At 52.8% G+C, this 16,345-nt stretch overlaps 1 protein-coding gene across 1 annotated transcript in view; it reads left to right on the top strand.

The window, feature by feature from the left end:
- Positions 1-16,345, top strand: part of LOC124018136 (trinucleotide repeat-containing gene 18 protein-like) — a 329,221-nt gene extending 312,876 nt beyond the window's left edge. The window contains exons 11-17 of the mRNA XM_046333410.1: positions 4,149-4,301; positions 8,051-9,135; positions 9,198-9,512; positions 9,907-10,263; positions 10,765-11,001; positions 12,315-12,389; positions 15,977-16,345. Coding sequence (XP_046189366.1) covers positions 4,149-4,301; positions 8,051-9,135; positions 9,198-9,512; positions 9,907-10,263; positions 10,765-11,001; positions 12,315-12,389; positions 15,977-16,180 — 2,426 coding nt within the window. The 3' untranslated portion in view covers positions 16,181-16,345. The remainder of the gene's footprint in view (positions 1-4,148; positions 4,302-8,050; positions 9,136-9,197; positions 9,513-9,906; positions 10,264-10,764; positions 11,002-12,314; positions 12,390-15,976) is intronic.

Here is a 16,345-nt window from a genome sequence, read left to right on the forward strand (position 1 = left end):
CACACACACTCCCACAAGGACACACACACACTCCCACAAGGACACACACACACACACTCCCACAAGGACACACACACACACACACCCACAAGGACACACACACACACTCCCACAAGGACACACACACACACCCACAAGGACACACACACACACTCCCACAAGGACACACACACACACTCCCACAAGGACACACACACACACTCCCACAAGGACACACACACACACTCCCACAAGGACACACACACACTCCCACAAGGACACACACACAAGGACTCCCACAAGGACACACACACACACTCCCACAAGGACACACACACACACACACTCCCACAAGGACACACACACACACACTCCCACAAGGACACACACACACACACTCCCACAAGGACACACACACACACTCCCACAAGGACACACACACACACTCCCACAAGGACACACACACACACACTCCCACAAGGACACACACACACACACTCCCACAAGGACACACACACACACTCCCACAAGGACACACACACACACTCCCACAAGGACACACACACACTCCCACAAGGACACACACACACACTCCCACAAGGACACACACACACACTCCCACAAGGACACACACACACACACTCCCACAAGGACACACACACACTCCCACAAGGACACACACACACACACTCCCACAAGGACACCACAACACACACACTCCCACAAGGACACACACACTCCCACAAGGACACACACACACTCTCCCACAAGGACACACACACACACACTCCCACAAGGACACACACACACTCCCACAAGGACACACACACACACTCCCACAAGGACACACACACACTCCCACAAGGACACACACACACACTCCCACAAGGACACACACACACACTCCCACAAGGACACACACACACACACACACACTCCCACAAGGACACACACTCCCACACACACACACACTCCCACAAGGACACACACACACACTCCCACAAGGACACACACACACACACTCCCACAAGGACACACACACACACTCCCACAAGGACACACACACACTCCCACAAGGACACACACACACACTCCCACAAGGACACACACACACACTCCCACAAGGACACACACACACACACACTCCCACAAGGACACACACACACACTCCCACAAGGACACACACACACACTCCCAAGGACACACACACACACAATCCCACACACACACACACTCCCACAAGGACACACACACCCCACAAGGACACACACACACACAATCCCACAAGGACACACACACACACTCCCACAAGGACACACACCCCCACAAGGACACACACACACACTCCCACAAGCACACACACACACACTCCCACAAGGACACACACACACACTCCCACAAGGACACACACACACACTCCCACAAGGACACACACACACACTCCCACAAGGACACACACACACACACACTCCCACAAGGACACACACACACACACTCCCACAAGGACACACACACACACTCCCACAAGGACACACACACACTCCCACAAGGACACACACACACTCCCACAAGGACACACACTCACACACAATCCCACAAGGACAGACACACACACTCCCACAAGGACACACACACACACTCCCACAAGGACACACACACACACTCCCACAAGGACACACACACACACTCCCACAAGGACACACACACACTCCCACAAGGACACACACACTCCCACAAGGACACACACACACTCCCACAAGGACACACACACACACACACACTCCCACAAGGACACACACACTCCCACAAGGACACACACACACACTCCCACAAGGACACACACACTCCCACAAGGACACACACACACACTCCCACAAGGACACACACACACACTCCCACAAGGACACACACACACTCCCACAAGGACACACACCCCCACAAGGACACACACACACACTCCCACAAGGACACACACACACACTCCCACAAGGACACACACACACACAATCCCACAAGGACACACACACACACTCCCACAAGGACACACACACACACTCCCACAAGGACACACACACACACACACTCCCACAAGGACACACACACACACACTCCCACAAGGACACACACACACACTCCCACAAGGACACACACACACACTCCCACAAGGACACACACACACACTCCCACAAGGACACACACACACACACTCCCACAAGGACACACACACTCCCACAAGGACACACACACTCCCACAAGGACACACACACACACACTCCCACAAGGACACACACACACTCCCACAAGGACACACACACACACACAAGGACAACACACACACTCCCACAAGGACACACACACACACTCCCACAAGGACACACACTCCCACAAGGACACACACCCCCACAAGGACACACACACACACACTCCCACAAGGACACACACACACACACACCCCCACAAGGACACACACACACACACTCCCACAAGGACACACACACACACACTCCCACAAGGACACACACACACACACACACTCCCACAAGGACACACACACACACACACTCCCACAAGGACACACACACACACACACTCCCACAAGGACACACACACACACACACTCCCACAAGGACACACACACACACACACTCCCACAAGGACACACACACACTCCCACAAGGACACACACACTCCCACAAGGACACACACACACACTCCCACAAGGACACACACACACACAACTCCCACAAGCACACACACACACTCCCACAAGGACACACACTCCCACAAGGACACACACTCCCACAAGGACACACACTCCCACAAGGACACACACACACACTCCCACAAGGACACACACTCCCACAAGGACACACACACACACACTCCCACAAGGACACACACACACTCCCACAAGGACACACACTCCCACAAGGACACACACTCCCACAAGGACACACACCCCCACAAGGACACACACACACACTCCCACAAGGACACACACACACACACTCCCACAAGGACACACACACACTCCCACAAGGGACACACACACTCCCACAAGGACACACTCCCACACACACTCCCACAAGGACACACACACACACTCCCACAAGGACACACACACACACACTCCCACAAGGACACACACACACTCCCACAAGGACACACACACACACTCCCACAAGGACACACACACACACTCCCACAAGGACACACTCCCACAAGGACACACACACACTCCCACAAGGACACACACACACACTCCCACAAGGACACACACACACTCCCACAAGGACACACACACACACTCCCACAAGGACACACACTCCCACAAGGACACACACACACTCCCACAAGGACACACACACACACTCCCACAAGGACACACACACACACACTCCCACAAGGACACACACACACTCCCACAAGGACACACACACACTCCCACAAGGACACACACACACACTCCCACAAGGACACACACACACTCCCACAAGGACACACACCCCCACAAGGACACACACACACACTCCCACAAGGACACACACACACACTCCCACAAGGACACACACACACACTCCCACAAGGACACACACTCCCACAAGGACACACACCCCCACAAGGACACACACACACACACTCCCACAAGGACACACACACACTCCCACAAGGACACACACTCCCACAAGGACACACACACACACACTCCCACAAGGACACACACACACTCCCACAAGGACACACACTCCCACAAGGACACACACTCCCACAAGGACACACACTCCCACAAGGACACACACACACACTCCCACAAGGACACACACACACACACTCCCACAAGGACACACACACACACTCCCACAACACACACACACACACACACACTCCCACAAGGACACACACTCCCACAAGGACACACACTCCCACAAGGACACACACTCCCACAAGGACACACTCCCACAAGGACACACACACACACACTCCCACAAGGACACACACTCCCACAAGGACACACACTCCCACAAGGACACACACACACACACTCCCACAAGGACACACACACACTCCCACAAGGACACACACACACACTCCCACAAGGACACACACACACACTCTTGTATTTTTTCAGTCTGTCTGATGTTTCTGATGTTAAACCTGCCCCCCTGTAGGTGCTGAGCCCTCCCCCGCGCTGCTAGTGGCCAGCTGCTCCAGGAGGCGTGTCAGGAAGTGCAGCAAGGACACCAGTGAGACGACGCCTAAAACAGGGGACTCCGCCCCCAAGGGCAGAGGGAGACCTGCCAAGAAACCCAAACCCAAACCTGGTGAGCCAATCAGAGACCTGTTATCCCTGTTGGGTCTGTTATCCCTGTTGGGTCTGTTATCCCTGTTGGGTCTGTTATCCCTGTTGGGTCTGTTATCCCTGTTGGGTCTGTTATCCCTGTTAGGTCTGTTATCCCTGTTGGGTCTGTTATCCCTGTTATCCCTGTTGGGTCTGTTATCCCTGTTGGGTCTGTTATCCCTGTTAGGTCTGTTATCCCTGTTAGGTCTGTTATCCCTGTTGGGTCTGTTATCCCTGTTGGGTCTGTTATCCCTGTTGGGTCTGTTATCCCTGTTGGGTCTGTTATCCCTGTTGGGTCTGTTATCCCTGTTGGGTCTGTTATCCCTGTTGGGTCTGTTATCCCTCTGTTATCCCTGTTGGGTCTGTTATCCCTGTTAGTTCTGTTATTCCTGTTGGGTCTGTTATCCCTGTTGGGTCTGTTATCCCTGTTGGGTCTGTTGGGTCTGTTATCCCTGTTGGGTCTGTTATCCCTGTTAGGTCTGTTATCCCTGTTAGGTTTGTTATCCCTGTTGGGTCTGTTATCCCTGTTGGGTCTGTTATCCCTGTTGGGTTTGTTATCCCTGTTGGGTTTGTTATTCTTCTTGGGTCTGTTATCCCTGTTAGGTCTGTTATTCCTGTTAGGTCTGTTATCCCTGTTAGGTCTGTTATTCCTGTTAGGTCTGTTATTCCTGTTAGGTCTGTGAATTATGTTATCCCTGTTAGGTCTGTTATTCCTGTTAGGTCTGTTATCCCTGTTAGGTCTGTTATTCCTGTTGGGTCTGTTATCCCTGTTGGGTCTGTTATCCCTGTTGGGTCTGTTATCCTGTTAGGTCTGTTATTCCTGTTAGGTCTGTTATTCCTGTTAGGTCTGTTATCCCTGTTAGGTCTGTTATTCCTGTTAGGTCTGTTATTCCTGTTAGGTCTGTTATTCCTGTTAGGTCTGTTATTCCTGTTAGGTCTGTGGATTATGTTATTCCTGTTAGGTCTGTTATTCCTGTTAGGTCTGTTATTCCTGTTAGGTCTGTGGATTATGTTATTCCTGTTAGGTCTGTTATTCCTGTTAGGTCTGTGGATTCTGTTATTCCTGTTAGGTCTGTTATTCCTGTTAGGTCTGTTATCCCTGTTGGGTCTGTTATCCCTGTTGGGTCTGTTATTCCTGTTGGGTCTGTGAATTCTGTTATTCCTGTTAGGTCTGTTATTCCTGTTAGGTCTGTTATTCCTGTTAGGTCTGTTATCCCTGTTAGGTCTGTTATCCCTGTTAGGTCTGTTATTCCTGTTAGGTCTGTTATTCCTGTTAGGTCTGTGAATTATGTTATCCCTGTTAGGTCTGTTATTCCTGTTAGGTCTGTTATTCCTGTTAGGTCTGTGAATTATGTTATCCCTGTTAGGTCTGTTATTCCTGTTAGGTCTGTTATTCCTGTTAGGTCTGTTATTCCTGTTAGGTCTGTGGATTATGTTATTCCTGTTAGGTCTGTTATTCCTGTTAGGTCTGTGGATTATGTTATCCCTGTTAGGTCTGTTATTCCTGTTAGGTCTGTTATTCCTGTTAGGTCTGTGAATTATGTTATCCCTGTTAGGTCTGTTATTCCTGTTAGGTCTGTTATTCCTGTTAGGTCTGTGAATTATGTTATCCCTGTTAGGTCTGTTATCCCTGTTAGGTCTGTTATTCCTGTTAGGTCTGTTATTCCTGTTAGGTCTGTGGATTCTGTTATTCCTGTTAGGTCTGTTATTCCTGTTAGGTCTGTTATTCCTGTTAGGTCTGTTATCCTGTTAGGTCTGTTATTCCTGTTAGGTCTGTTATTCTTGTTAGGTCTGTTATTCCTGTTAGGTCTGTTATTCCTGTTATGTCTGTGGATTCTGTTATTCCTGTTAGGTCTGTGAATTATGTTATTCCTGTTAGGTCTGTTATCCCTGTTAGCTCTGTTATTCCTGTTAGGTCTGTTATTCCTGTTAGGTCTGTTATTCCTGTTAGGTCTGTTATTCCTGTTAGGTCTGTGAATTATGTTATCCCTGTTAGGTCTGTTATTCCTGTTAGGTCTGTAGATTATGTTATTCCTGTTAGGTCTGTTATCCCTGTTAGGTCTGTGAATTATGTTATTCCTGTTAGGTCTGTGGATTATGTTATTCCTGTTAGGTCTGTTATTCCTGTTAATTCTGTTATTCCTGTTAGGTCTGTAGATTCTGTTATCCCTGTTAGGTCTGTTATTCCTGTTAGGTCTGTTATTCCTGTTAGGTCTGTGAATTATGTTATTCCTGTTAGGTCTGTTATTCCTGTTAGGTCTGTAGATTCTGTTATCCCTGTTAGGTCTGTTATTCCTGTTAGGTCTGTTATCCCTGTTAGGTCTGTTATTCCTGTTAGGTCTGTTATTCCTGTTAGGTCTGTTATTCCTGTTAGGTCTGTTATTCCTGTTAGGTCTGTGAATTATGTTATTCCTGTTAGGTCTGTTATTCCTGTTAGGTCTGTTATTCCTGTTAGGTCTGTGGATTATGTTATCCCTGTTAGGTCTGTTATTCCTGTTAGGTCTGTTATTCCTGTTAGGTCTGTTATTCCTGTTAGGTCTGTGAATTATGTTATTCCTGTTAGGTCTGTTATTCCTGTTAGGTCTGGTCTGTTATTCCTGTTAGGTCTGAATTATGTTATCCCTGTTAGGTCTGTTATCCCTGTTAGGTCTGTTATTCCTGTTAGGTCTGTTATTCCTGTTAGGTCTGTGGATTCTGTTATTCCTGTTAGGTCTGTTATTCCTGTTAGGTCTGTTATTCCTGTTAGGTCTGTGAATTATGTTATTCCTGTTAGGTCTGTTATTCCTGTTAGGTCTGTTATTCCTGTTAGGTCTGTTATTCCTGTTAGGTCTGTTATTCCTGTTAGGTCTGTGAATTCTGTTATTCCTGTTAGGTCTGTTATTCCTGTTAGGTCTGTTATTCCTGTTAGGTCTGTTATTCCTGTTAGGTCTGTTATTCCTGTTAGGTCTGTTATTCCTGTTAGGTCTGTTATTCCTGTTAGGTCTGTGAATTATGTTATTCCTGTTAGGTCTGTTATTCCTGTTAGGTCTGTAGATTATGTTATTCCTGTTAGATTATGTTATTCCTGTTAGGTCTGTTATCCCTGTTATGTTATTCCTGTTAGGTCTGTGGATTATGTTATTCCTGTTAGGTCTGTAGATTCTGTTATTCCTGTTAGGTCTGTAGATTCTGTTATTCCTGTTAGGTCTGTTATTCCTGTTAGGTCTGTTATTCCTGTTAGGTCTGTGAATTATGTTATTCCTGTTAGGTCTGTTATTCCTGTTAGGTCTGTAGATTCTGTTATCCCTGTTAGGTCTGTTATTCCTGTTAGGTCTGTTATCCCTGTTAGGTCTGTGAATTATGTTATTCCTGTTAGGTCTGTAGATTATGTTATTCCTGTTAGGTCTGTTATTCCTGTTAGGTCTGTTATTCCTGTTAGGTCTGTAGATTATGTTATTCCTGTTAGGTCTGTGAATTATGTTATTCCTGTTAGGTCTGTTATCCCTGTTAGGTCTGTTATTCCTGTTAGGTCTGTTATTCCTGTTAGGTCTGTTATTCCTGTTAGGTCTGTTATTCCTGTTAGGTCTGTTATTCCTGTTAGGTCTGTTATTCCTGTTAGGTCTGTTATTCCTGTTAGGTCTGTTATTCCTGTTAGGTCTGTTATTCCTGTTAGGTCTGTGGATTATGTTATTCCTGTTAGGTCTGTAAACTCAGGTCAGTCATTTGTTAACTCCTGCCTTTCCTTCCCTCTAGAGCCCCCAGTGAGCCCAGACCCCCGGGAGACGATACCCCCCCCGGGACCCAGCCAGGCTCCAGACAGACCTCAGCTCCCCACCAGACCAGCCCAGGACAGGCCCTCCTCCTCCCAGAGGCCTGCTCAGGAAAGACCCCTGTCTGCCCCCAGGCCGGGACCAGGCCGACCCTCCAAGCCCACCAGCACACCCAGCCTGCCTGCCACCCCACGCAGCCAGAACCCTAGGAGACCCAGCCCAGCCTCTCCCAAGCCCCCCTCCCTCTACCACCCAGCTCCTTATGGGAAGATACTAAGGGTGGACCTGTACAGCCAACCCAACCTCACCTCTTGTAACGTCAGCACCCAACCGAACCCTAAAACCAACCCTAAGTCCAAACTCTCCCCTCCACTACTTAAACCCAACTCTACTTCCCCTATCATCAGACCCAAGCCTCTTCTACCTAACCCTAAAACTAACCCTAAGTCCAAACTCTCCCCTCCACTACTTAAACCCAACTCTACTTCCCCTATCATCAGACCCAAGCCTCTTCTACCTAACCCTAAAACTAACCTTACCTCCGTACCAAAATCCAAACCTAGACCTAACTCTACAGCAGAACTCCCAGAAGTCCCTGCAGCTAACTTTAGTCCTGATCACAACATACCCAGAACCGCTCCCAAAGCAATCTCCAGACCCAAACAGAACCATAACAAACCCAGGCTCACCCTGGATCCTTCTACCAGGCCCAGAACCAGCCCTGGGTCCAGCTCCAGTACCTCCAAACCTAGAACCAGCCCCGGGCCCAGCTCCAGCACCTCTAAAACCAGAACCAGCCCTGGGCCCAGCTCCAGTACCTCTAAACCCAGAACCAGCCCTGGGTCCAGCTCTAGTACCTCTAAACCCAGCCCCGGGCCCAGCTCCAGTACCTCTAAACCCAGAACCAGCCCTCTGCCCAGCTCCAGTACCTCTAAACCCAGACCCAGCTCAGACCTCTCTGCTGTCAGATCCAGACCGGACCCTAGCACCTTTATTCCAGGTATCTCCAGACCCAGGCATGTCCCGGGGAGGGCGGGGTGGGAGGGCAGGGCGGGGTGCGACATGGGCGTAAGGCCCTCCTAGAGGAACCCCTAGTAAAGCTGGACCACGAGGGCGTGACCTCACCCAAGACCAAGAAGACCAAGGCTCTGATGCTGCTGGAGGCCAGGGGCTTACGGCAAGACCACACACCCCTCTCCACGGCCGCAGCCAGCCAGAAGCCGGCGAGGGTAAAGGGGAGGGCTCCGGAGAGCGAAGCGGGGCTGCTGGAGGCCAAGGGCTTACGGCAAGAACACACACCCCTCGCCACGGCCGCAGCCAGCCAGAAGCCGGCGAGGGTAAAGGGGAGGGCTCCGGAGAGCGAGGTGGGGCTGCTGGAGGCCAAGGGCTTACGGCAAGAACACACACCCCTCGCCACGGCCGCAGCCAGCCAGAAGCCGGCGAGGGTAAAGGGGAGGGCTCCGGAGAGCGAGGCGGGGCTGCTGGGGAGAGAACCCGCCTACAGAACGCCTTCTCTGGGCAGAGAAAGAGACCGGGGTGGAGGGGGGGACAGAGAACCAAAGAGAGAGGAGAGAACGAAACAAGGGGAAGAGAAGAGAGGGGAGGAGACAGGGGGGTCTCACGGCAGCAGTAGTTCAGGATCTGAGGAAGAGGAGACGAGGAAGAAAACGAAGTGTAGCTCCAGCTGCTCCCACCCCTCCTCCCCAGCCTCCTCCTCCTCGTCCTCCTCTAGCACCTCCTCTTCCTCTTCCTCCTCCACTGACGAGGAGTCCTCTTGTACTTCTGACGAGGAGACCGACCCCGCTCCCCCTGCACCTCTCCCCGTCTCCCCCTCCAACTACCCCACAGGAGGAGGTGGAGGAAGAGAAGGAGGAAGAGGAAGAAACTAAGAAGTTGAAAAAGGCGGAAGAGGAAGAGGAGGAAGAAGTATTAGAAGAAGATCAATCTCCCTCCTCTCCTCCCTCGTCTATCTCCCCATCCACCAAGCCAGCCAGGCCCCGGGGTCGTCCAGCCCGGCAGAAGTCCCAGGGTGGTGTGGGGTCGGTGGGCAGACCACGGCGCAGGGAGGGGGCCCACCTCCCCACCACCAAGGAGCTGGCTAAGAGACAGCGATTACCGAGCGTAGAGAACAGACCCAAGATCTCTGCCTTCCTGCCTGCCAGACAGCTCTGGAAGTGGTTTGGGAATCCCACACAGGTGAGAGGGAGGACACACGCTTGGGATTGATATTTTGAAGCTCTCGATGACACTTGAGTTGTTGTTTTTTGGGGGGGGGGCTGGGTTCCAGAAGATTAGCCAGAGAAATTTCTCCCTGCATACCCTCTGTTTGTCTGTCTGTCTTTCTGACTGTCTGTCTGTCTTTCTGACTGTCTGACTTTCTTGTCTGCCTGTTTGTCTGTCTGTCTTTCTGACTGTCTGTCTTTCTGACTGTCTGTCTTTCTTGCCTGTCTGTCTTTTTGACTGTCTGTCTTTCTGACTGTCTGTCTTTCTGACTGTCTGTCTGTCTGACTGTTTGACTGTCTTTCTGTCTGTCTGTGTCTGTCTTTCTGACTGTCTGTCTTTCTGACTGTCTGTCTGACTGTTTGACTGTCTGTCTGTCTGTCTGACTGTTTGACTGTCTTTCTGACTGTCTGTCTGTCTTTCTAACTGTCTGTCTTTCTGACTGTCTGTCTGTCTTGCCTGTCTGTCTGTCTCCAGAGGCGTGGTATGAAAGGGAAGGCTAAGAAGCTGTTCTACAAGGCCATCGTGCGGGGGAGAGAGATGATTGGTATCGGGGACTGCGCCGTGTTCCTTTCGGCCGGCCGACCCAACCTGCCCTTCATAGGGAAGATCCAGAGCATGTGGGAGAGCTGGGGATCCAACATGGTGGTCAGAGTCAACTGGTTTTATCACCCGGAAGAGACCAACCCTGGCAAGAAACTACACGACAAGAAGGTAGGGGTCAGGGGTCAGAGTCAACTGGTTTTATCACCCGGAAGAGGCCAACCCTGGCAAGAAACTACACGACAAGAAGGTAGGGGTCAGAGGTCAACTGGTTTTATCACCCGGAAGAGACCAACCCTGGCAAGAAACTACACGACAAGAAGGTAGGGGTCAGAGGTCAACTGGTTTTATCACCCGGAAGAGACCAACCCTGGCAAGAAACTACACGACAAGAAGGTAGGGGTCAGAGGTCAACTGGTTTTATCACCCGGAAGAGACCAACCCTGGCAAGGAACTACACGACAAGAAGGTAGGGGTCAGAGGTCAGAGTCAAGAAACTGGTTTTATCACCCGGAGGAGACCAACCCTGGCAAGAAACTACACGACAAGAAGGTAGGGGTCAGAGGTCAACTGGTTTTATCACCCGGGGGAGACCAACCCTGGCAAGAAACTACACGACAAGAAGGTAGGGGTCAGAGGTCAACTGGTTTTATCACCCGGAAGAGACCAACCCTGGCAAGAAACTACACGACAAGAAGGTAGGGGTCAGGGGTCAGAGTTAACTGGTTTTATCACCCGGAGGAGACCAACCCTGGCAAGAAACTCACGACAAGAAGGTAGGGGTCAGAGGTCAACTGGTTTTATCACCCGGAAGAGACAAACCCTGGCAAGAAACTACACGACAAGAAGGTAGGGGTCAGAGGTCAACTGGTTTTATCACCCGGAAGAGACCAACCCTGGCAAGAAACTATACGACAAGAAGGTAGGGGTCAGGGGTCAGAGTTAACTGGTTTTATCACCCAGAGGAGACCAACCCTGGCAAGAAACTACACGACAAGAAGGTAGGGGTCGGAGGTCAACTGGTTTTATCACCCGGAGGAGACCAACCCTGGCAAGAAACTACACGACAAGAAGGTAGGGGTCAGGGGTCAGAGTTAACTGGTTTTATCTCTCTCTCCCTCCCATCTCTCTCTCCCTCCCATCTCTCTCTCCCTCCCCATCTCTCTCCCTCCCCATCTCTCTCTCCCCCTCCATCTCTCTCTCCCCCTCCATCTCTCTCTCCCCCCATCTCTCCCTCCCCCCCTGTCTCTCTCCCCCTCCATCTCTCTCTCTCTCTCCCTCCCCCTCCATCTCTCTCTCCCCCATCTCTCCCTCCCCCTGTCTCTCTCCCCCTCCATCTCTCCCCCGTCTCTTTCCCCCTCCATCTCATGACTTAAATGTAAATGTAAATGTAAATCTCTCCCCCCATCTCTCCCTCCCCCTGTCTCTCTCCCCCTCCATCTCTCTCTCCCCCATCTCTCCCACCCCCGTCTCTCTCCTTCTAGAACTGGGATCAGATGTCTGGTCAGTCTCTTCCTTCATCTCTGCTCTCCTCTAATCAGAGGAAAGACTTCATGGAGGTGAGACCCTCCCACACCCTAAAACACACACCCTACCACACCCTACCACACACACCCTACCACACACTACCACACACACCCTACCACACCCTACCACACACACCCTACCACACACACCCTACCAAACCCAACCTACCACACCCACCCTACCACACCCAACCTACCACACACACCCTACCACACACACCCTACCACACACACCCCACACACACCCACACACACCCTACCACACACACCCTACCACACACACCCTACCACACACACCCTACCACACCCACCCTACCACACCCACCCTACCACACCCTACCACACACACCCTACCACACACACCCTACCACACACACCCTACCACACCCACCCTACCACACCCTACCACACCCACCCTACCACACACACCCTACCACACACACCCTACCACACACACCCTACCACACCCACCCTACCACACCCACCCTACCACACCCACCCACCACACCCTACCACACACACCCTACCACACCCACCCTACCACACACACCCTACCACACATACCCTACCACACCGTACCACACACACCCTACCACACACACCCTACCACACACACCCTACCACACACACCCTACCACACACAATCTACCACACCCTACCCCACACACCCTACCACACACACCCTACCACACACACCCTACCACACCCTGCCACACCCTACCACACACACCCTACCACACCCTGCCAAACACACCCTACCACACTACACACCACCACACACACCCTACCACACCACACACACACCTTACTACACCACATACCACACCCCAACACACACCTTACCACACCCCCACACACACACCCTACCACACCCCCACACACACACCCTACCACACCACACACACCCTACCACACCACACACCCCCACACACACCCTACCACACCACACCCCCACACGCACACCCTACCACACCCTACCACACCACACACACACACCCTACCACACCACACTACACACCCTACCACACCCTACCACACCACACACACACCCTACCACACCCTACCACACCACACTACACACCCTACCACACCCTACCAAACCACACACACACCCTACCACACACACACACCCTACCACACCACACACGCACCCTACCACACTACACACCACCACACACACCCTACCAAACCACACACACACCCTACCACACCACACACACACACCCTACCACACCACACACACACCTACCACACTACACACCACCACACACCACCACACACACCTACCACACTACACCCCCCAAACACACCCTACCACACTACACCCCCAAACACAACCTACCACACCACACACACCCTACCATACCCCCACACACACCCTATCACACCACACACCACCACACACACCCTACCACACCACACACCCACACACACACCCTACCACACTACACACCACCACACACACCCTACCACACCACACACACACCCTACCACACTACACACCGCCACACACACCCTACCACACACCCCCAAACACACCCTACCACACTACACCCCCAAACACAACCTACCACACCACACTACACACCCTACCACACCACACTACACACCCCCACACACACCCTACCACAACACACTACACACCCCCACACACAACCTACCACAACACACTACACACCCTACCACACCACACTACACACCCCCACACACACCCTACCACACCACACTACACTACACACCCTACCACACCACACTACACACCCCCACTACACACCCTACCACACCCCACTACACACCCTACCACACCCACTACACACCCTACCACACCACACTACACACCCCCACACACACCCTACCACACCACACTACACACCCCACACACACCACACCACACTACACTACACACCCTACCACACCACACTACACACCCCCACACACACCCTACCACACCACACTACACACCCCCAGACCACACTACACACCCTACCACACCACACTACACACCCTACCACACCACACTACACACCCCCACACACACCCTACCACACCACACTACACACCCTACCACACCCCACTACACACCCTACCACACCCCACACACCCTACCACACCCTACCACACCACACACACACACACCCTACCACACCACACACACACACCCTACCACACCCTACCACACCACACCCTGCCACACCACACCCTACCACACCACACCCTGCCACACCACACCCTGCCACACCACACCCTACCACACCCTACCACACCACACCCTACCACACCACACCCTGCCACACCACACCCTGCCACACCACACCCTACCATACCACACCCTACCACACCACACCCTGCCACACCACACCCTACCACACCACACCCTACCACACCACACCCTGCCACACCACACCCTACCACACCCTACCACACCACACCCTGCCACACCCCACCCTACCACACCCTACCACACCACACCACGCCCTACCACACCACACTACACACCCTACCACACCCCACTACACACCCTACCACACCCCACACACCCTACCACACCCTACCACACCACACACACCCACCCTACCACACCACACACACACCCTACCACACCCTACCACACCACACCCTGCCACACCACACCCTACCACACCACACCCTGCCACACCACACCCTGCCACACCACGCCCTACCACACCACACCCTGCCACACCACACCCTGCCACACCACACCCTGCCACAACACACCCTACCCACACCACACCCTGCCACACCCTGCCACACCACACCCTGCCACACCCTACCACACCACACCCTACCACACCCTACCACACCACACCCTACCACACCACACCCTGCCACACCACACCCTACCACACCCTACCACACCACACCCTGCCACACCCCACCCTGCCACACCACACCCTACCACACCCTACCACACCACGCCCTACCACACCCTGCCACACCACACCCTGCCACACCACGCCCTACCACACCCTACCACACCACACCCTGCCACACCACACCCTGCCACACCACGCCCTACCACACCCTGCCACACCCTACCACACCCTGCCACACCACACCCTGCCACACCACACCCTACCACACCCTACCACACCACACCCTACCACACCACACCCTGCCACACCCTACCACACCACACCCTGCCACACCCTACCACACCACACCCTACCACACCACACCCTACCACACCACACCCTGCCACACCCTACCACACCACACCCTGCCACCACCCACCCTACCACACCACACCCTGCCACACCACACCCTGCCACACCCACCACACCCTGCCACACCACACCCACACCACACCCTACACCACCACACCCTGCCACACCCTACCACCCTGCCACACCCTGCCACACCCTACCACCACACCCTGCCACACCACACCCTACCACACCACACCCTACCACACCCTGCCACACCCTACCACACCACACCCTGCCACACCCTACCACACCACACCCTGCCACACCACACCACACCCTACCACACCCTGCCACACCCTACCACACCACACCCTATTTGTTGTTAACGTGTGTATTTGTTGTTAACGTGTGTATTTGTTGTTAACGTGTGTATTTGTTAACGTGTCCCTGCAGCGGGCTCTGTACCAGTCGTCCCACAGCGATGAGAACGACGTTCAGACAGTCAGTCACAAGTGTCTAGTGGTCAGCGTGTCGGAGTACGAAACCATGACTCTGACGCGTCGCTACGCCGACAGCCAAGACCTGTACTACCTGGCCGGGACATACGAACCCACCACGGGTATGATCTACAACACGGACGGAGTCCCCATCATCTGATGAACGACACGCTAACGACACGCTAACGACACCAGACCCTGACCTTGACCCGACCAACGCCAAGGTCGATCCGGTCAACTCATAACGTTTGATCCAACGAACGAAGACCACCTGAGAGAGACTACAGACCGTATTCAACGAACGAAGACCACCTGAGAGAGACCA

This window comes from Oncorhynchus gorbuscha, unplaced genomic scaffold (assembly GCF_021184085.1).
Source record: "Oncorhynchus gorbuscha isolate QuinsamMale2020 ecotype Even-year unplaced genomic scaffold, OgorEven_v1.0 Un_scaffold_396, whole genome shotgun sequence".
In the NCBI taxonomy this organism is placed as follows: Eukaryota; Metazoa; Chordata; class Actinopteri; order Salmoniformes; family Salmonidae; genus Oncorhynchus; species Oncorhynchus gorbuscha.